At 41.3% G+C, this 6,431-nt stretch overlaps 1 protein-coding gene across 2 annotated transcripts in view; it reads right to left on the bottom strand.

Moving 5' to 3' along the window:
• Ifit2 (interferon induced protein with tetratricopeptide repeats 2) overlaps positions 1 to 6,015 on the bottom strand; it is a 7,942-nt gene extending 1,927 nt beyond the window's left edge. For both annotated transcript variants that reach the window (XM_026781128.1, XM_013348014.2), the window contains exons 1-2: positions 5,899 to 6,015; positions 20 to 1,451 (exon numbers count right to left, since the gene is read on the bottom strand). In XM_026781128.1, coding sequence (XP_026636929.1) covers positions 20 to 1,451; positions 5,899 to 5,903 — 1,437 coding nt within the window. In that variant the 5' untranslated portion in view covers positions 5,904 to 6,015. The remainder of the gene's footprint in view (positions 1 to 19; positions 1,452 to 5,898) is intronic.
• Positions 6,016 to 6,431: the final 416 nt, after the last annotated feature.

Raw genomic sequence — 6,431 nt, forward strand, 5'->3', positions numbered from 1 at the left:
CCTTCTCAGCATCCAGCACCTTCTCACGCAAAGATGCTGCAGGAGCAGCCTTCTCAGCATCCAGCACCCTCTCAGCATCCAGCACCCTCTCAGCATCCAGCACCCTCTCAGCTTCTTTAGCAGCTTGCTCGCCTTCTTCATTCAACTCCCGAAGAAACGCCAAGATGTACAAGGCCTCAGAATCAAATTCATTTTCAGAAAGTCGCCTTAGGGCAATTCTTTGAAGTTTGTTTATCATCTTTCCTTTAGGCTTTGTCTCCTGCCTTATTTTCACACCCTCCATAAAATGATGGATGGCCTTGTCTTCACACTTCATTTGAAACAACTGGAAATTGCCATACTGTAGGTGGAGCAACTGTTTAAGGCCTGGACTGAGATCCTTCTTGAATTCCTTCTGGAAGTAATAATCGGCTTCTTCATACTGGTTTGTCATGGCATAAAGTCCAGCAAGGTAGCTACAGGAATGTTCAAGAAATTCCTTGATCTCCTCTGCTTTCCTTAAGTGGTTAACCGCCAGTTGTATTAGTTTCTGAAACCTCGTTTGATTCACATTGAATGCAGTCTCTCTTCTATGAACCATTCCAAGCACTTTTGACCTGTAGCAGCACCCAATATGGTAATGTGCATAGGCATTGTTTGGCAGGTATTCTAAAGCCTTTGTAAGCAGCTGTATAGCTCTGTCTGCGTCATGTGTCTTGTAATAAAACTTGGCTGCACTGAGAAGCACATCTGTCGCACCTGGGGCTTTTCTTATGGCTTCTTCCACTAGTTCCCATGCTTGGTTTTCATCTTCCGTCTCAAGCTTCAGTGCCAAGAGGACTTTAAGATAAGAGTTGTTGGGAGAAAGTCTAAGGGCTCCCTTCAAAGAGTCAATGGAGTCCTGCCGTGCTGGCCAGTAGCTCAGACGGTAGCATGCAATGGCCCATCCAGAGGTGAATTCTGGGTTCTTTGGGTCCTTTTCCAGAGCCTTCTCAAAACACACCTTCACTCTCTCATTTTGGTTCTGGGTGCACTTTAAACGGGCCCACCCTTCCTCACAGTCAAGCTCAGGACTCTCGATCCTATAGGGACTGGATAACGTCTCACAGACCCCTCTCACCTTGTCAAGATAAGCCTGTGCTTTTGAAAATTGGCCCATGTGATAATAAACCCAAGCATAGTTTCCCCAGGTGACCAGACTTCTGATTTCTACTTGGTCAGGATGCTGTTGCTGAATGAAACGTTCAGCATCCTCTAAACACTTCAGCGCTGCCTCGTTTTGGCCTCTGAGGTGGTTGACATAGGCCTGGATGTTGCACATCGTGGCTTTACACTCACTGTTCTGAAACTCATCCTTGTTAAACACCCTGTCCTCAAACTCATCCAAGGACTCATCTCCTGTTATCAAGTTCCAGGTGAAATGGCATTTTAGCTGCTGGAGCCTGCTCTCCAAGGATTTCTCTATGGTTGTGCTGTGGGACAGAAAAAAAAGAAACAGTCATTTGTGAGACACCACACGTTCACCTGTCAAGGAGTGGGATCTCAGCAAATATTCTTTTCCTTCTAAAGAGAGTTCATCCAAACCTAACCAAGGCACATGCTTCCCTTTCTTTTATTTCAGTATTTGTCATATGTCTGAATTACTGCATAAGGAAGTAAGAGTTTGCTCATTTTAGGCAGAAAAACTGACAGAAGGAAGTGAGTCAGTCCTACATGGCGTTTGGGTTTCCTAGAAAGACTGTTTCTGTTAGCTAGCTCCCGCCTTTGTGTTGGAGGGTCTGTGAGCCGCAGTACAGCTTCAGTGTTATTCCTGGAGCTTTGTGTTTAGAGATAGTAACTGAATTTCTTCTTACAAAATCCCACCCCAATTCTTCACAGACCTTGAAAGAACAATACTCAACTTCATATGGAAAAACAGAAAACCCAGAGTAGTTTCGACAATCCTGTACAAGAATGGTTCGTCCAGAGGCATCACCATCCCTGACTTCAAACTCTACTATAGAGCTATAGTAATAAAAATAGCTTGGTATTGGCATAAAAGCAGACATGTGGAACAATGGAATTGAATCAAAGACCCTGACATTAATCTACATACCTAAGAGCACCTAATTTCTGACAAAGAAGTAAATATAGTGCAATGGAAAAAGGAAAGCATCTTTAACAAATGGTGCTGGTCTAATTGGATGTCAATATATATTAGATTGCAAATACATCCATATCTATTGCCATGGACAAAACTCAAGTCCAAATGGATCAAGAACCTCAACAAAAATCCAGTTACATTGAACCTGATAGAAGAAGTGGGAAGTAGCCTTGAACTCATTGACACAGGAGACTACTCCCTAAACAAAACATCAGTAGCACAGACACAGAGAGCAAAAGTCAATAAATAGGACTTACTGAAACTGAAAGTCTTCTATAAGGCAAAAGACATGGGAAATAAGACAGTACGACAGCCCATAGAATGGGAAAAGATCTTCATCAACTCCACATCTGAAGGCTGATCTCCAAACTACAAAAAGAACTCAAGAAACTAGATATCAAAATAGAAAATAATTCAATTTAAAAAATGGGGTGATATAGGAAGCCCTTCTGTATATGTGTTGCTTTTATTGGCTAACGAATAAAGAAACTGGCTTGGCCTGATAGGGTAGAACAGAGTGAGGTGGGGAAAACTAAACGGAATGCTGGGAGAAAGGAGGTGGAGTCAAAGAGAAGCCACGGAGCCCTACCAGAGATAGATGCCGGAATTTAACCTGGTAAGCCACAGTCTCGTGGCAAAACATAGATTAATAGAAATGGGTTGAATTAATATGTAAGAGTTAGTCAATAAGAAATTAGAGCTAATGGGCCAAGCAGTGATTTAAATAGTACAGTTTCTGTGTGATTATTTCAGGGCTGAGCAGTCGGGAACAAACAAGCAGCTCTCTTTATAACAATGGAGTACAGAGCTGAACAGAATTCTCAGCAGAAGAATCTCAAATGGCAGAAAAATATTGCACAACATCTTTAGCCATCAGGGAAATACAAATCAAAATGATTATGAGATACTGTCGTATACCTATCAGAATGGCTAAAATCAAAAATACTGAGGACAGCTTATGTTGGAAAGGATTTGGAGTGAGAGGAACACTCTACTATTTCTGGTGGGAGTGTAAACGTGTACTGCTACTTTGGAAATCAGTATGCCAGTTTCTCAGAAAATTGGAATCAGTCTACCTCAAGACTCAGTGATACCACTTCTGGGCATAGGATACTCAATCATACCACAAGGATACTTGCTCAACAAAGTTCATAGCAACATTATTTGTAATAGCCAGAGCCTGGAAACAACCTAGATACCCCTCAAGTGAAGAATGGATAAAGAAAATGTGGTACATTTACACAATGGAGTATTACTCAAGTGTTAAAAACAATGACATCATAAAATGGAACTAGACAGTATTTGTTTGCAATTGCCAATCTGTCTCTCCATCCCCAGTACAATTTTTAATATATCTTTAATGTTTAATGCTTTCTTTGTTTGGTCTAGCATCTTGAAATTTGATCACATTAGTTGTGTCTTTTATTTAAACATTTTTGCTCTCTTCTGCTGTTGGATTACTCTGTAAAGTATTTATTATTAAAAGGTAGTTACTATCTTTGTTTTTAATTCTTTTTTTTTTTTTTACATCTTGTACTTTGCATTGGGTGCCCCTTCCCCTGCACTCTTCTCTCTGTGTTGTGTTGTCCTCATGCCTCTCTCATGTGCAGTGTTCCCACTTTCACTTTATGTCACACGTACCCTGGCGCCTCCCTCCCCCTGCCCCTCTCTTTTATATCACATGTACTCTGGTGCCCTCCTCCTTCCCCCTCTTTTTTATATGACATGTGCTCTGGTACCCTTCCACCGTCTCCTCTCTTTTATAACACATGTGCCCTGGCGCCTCCCTCCCCCTCTCTTTAATATCACATGTGCTCTGGAACCCTCCCTCTGATCTCTTCTCTTTTAATGTCTCTTTTCTGTTTTCTTCTGATGCGGATTCCATTTCTAGTTCCCTGACAGCTGCACACATTCATATAATCACACACATGTAAAGCTAAGATTCACAGATTAGAACAAGCAGTGTTCGCCATTCTGAGTCTGGATTTTCTTACTTAATATTTTCTAGTTCTATCCATTTTCCTTCGGATTGTATACTTTCATTTTGTTCTTTAAAAACACATTATTATAATTAAAATAGAGCGGTGTCACTTCCCTCTTTCCCTGCTTTTCCTCCAGTTTCATTTGTCTCCTCCCTCAAACTACTCCCATGCTCTCCACTCTCAAATTAATAGCCTCTTTTTCTTTGAGCATTTTGCATATTTTTGGATACATATGCAAAAAATCTACAAATACAATCTGCTGAGTCCATCTTTTGCTGTTTGTGTGTATGTGTTTAGGGGCTGAACACTAAGTAACCAGTTAGGTAGTCCTTAATTATTTTTTAAATGGCAGAATAAAATTCCATTACATGTACCACATTTTTATTATTCATTTATCATTGTTGGACACCTAGGTTGATTCCATTTCCTTGTTTCATGAAGGAAAAAAACATCTTAGTTTGCAATAAACACGGATGATCTGTAATAAGATTAAAGTCCCTTTGGGCATCTGCTCATTCGAACTACTTATATCTTATTTCCAATCATTCTTGAATTTCACACATTTTACCATCATTGGGATAGTTCATCTAATAATTGTATTATATATGCTAGCAATGCCTCAAACCTTTATTTCAGAATGAAATGCACTCTCCATGCCCTTCCCCTGTTTCTTCTACTTACATTGGTGATGTTTCATTTTGATAGCTTACTAATACATTCACATTCTTGTTTAATTTCCCTTTGAATTTTATTCTCTCAGATTTATAGTTTATACCAAGGATAGGATGTGTGGTTGCAGGAGAGGCTTACTGGCATTTAGCTCCTTTTCCTCCTCAGGGTACCATTGTGACTCTTAAAGTTTTTTTTCATCTTTTAAGATTCCCTTCAAGCTGGGCGATGATGGCGCACGCCTTTAATCCCAGCACTCGGGAGGCAGAGGCAGGCAGATCTCTGTGAGTTCGAGACCAGCCTGGTCTACAAGAGCTAGTTCCAGGACAGGCTCCAAAACCACAGAGAAACCCTGTCTCGTAAAGAAAAAAAAAAAAAAGATTCCCTTCAGTCTTACCCAGAGACAGAAAAAGAAATAAGCAGGAAACAAACTAACCCAGCAGAGAAGCCTCTGGAATATTGTATATTCTCACTTACATTTTCCATGCTGTCTGTAAACCAGCTATGTATTGAAATACTACAGTTTCTGACTTGAACAATTGATAGCTAGAAAGCCACATGGAGTGACAAGGATCGTGTTTGATGGTACTGAATCTCTGTGCTACCAGACAGAAGACAGAGCTGAGAGGCAATGAGTGAGGGGAGCTCCTTCCTTCCTATGCTCTGTTTAGTTCGTAACCCTTCTGCTTTCTGAGATTAATCCAGCAATTATAAGTAAAATTCAGAAGAGGGGGAAACAGTGTTAGTAGTCTAAGTACATCTTTAACAATAAAGAAATAAAAAAAGAACACTGTTATATAATATTCATATTAGATACTCTCAATTTAATTTTGCAATGGGGGGGGGGGCAGAGAGAGGGAGGGAAAGAGAGAGAATTCACAAGAACAGTTCTCCCAGATCTTTAAAAGAAGTCCCTGTGAGATCAAACAACCATCTCTGATGTCAGGTAGATAAGCAGATCTGGAGGAAGCCACAGAGCATCTCAATGACAGGTTGACAGCTGTAGAGACGGAAGTGTGAAAGGTTAAAACAGGACTGGCCTCTCTTGGGACTTTGGCTGCTTAGGATTTGCATCTGTCATCAAGGCTGACTACATCCTCAGCAGCAGAGAAAGGGAGGGCATACCTCATAGTTGCTGTGCCTCTCAGCTGTGTTGAAGGGCTCAGAGCGGCTGCAGGCAGCTGCAGACAATCTCGTCCTCCGACTCTTAAGGAAGAGCTACAGACCCTTATATGTCACCAGCAGCTGATTTCCTTTCCTGTTTCTCTGCAGCTGGCCCCACAGAAGAGAAATCGAAACCAGAAAGTAAAACTGATGTCACCATTTGTGTACAAATGAGCTGAAAGAGAGCCAAGCCTTTCAGGGACTAGCTTTGTGCTGTGTCAGGAAGTATTGATGTCTTAGATTTGCAACAGAGAGGATAATCAACCTGGAGAAGGAAACCTTTACCACAGCATCCGTCCTCATTATTGCCTCAATAGTCCATCCTCACTCTCCTCACCCCTGTGACCCACAGGCCACTGTAGGGAGCAGTTTCTATTCCCCAGGAGCAAGGATTTTTCTCTGCTTCATTCACTAAGCTCCTTTCTCAAGGATAAGAGCACACTCCATGACCTGGCAGGGACTTGAAATGCAGATGTTGAATGAATGGACGCACA

This window comes from Microtus ochrogaster, chromosome 8 (assembly GCF_000317375.1).
Source record: "Microtus ochrogaster isolate Prairie Vole_2 chromosome 8, MicOch1.0, whole genome shotgun sequence".
Taxonomy (NCBI): Eukaryota; Metazoa; Chordata; class Mammalia; order Rodentia; family Cricetidae; genus Microtus; species Microtus ochrogaster.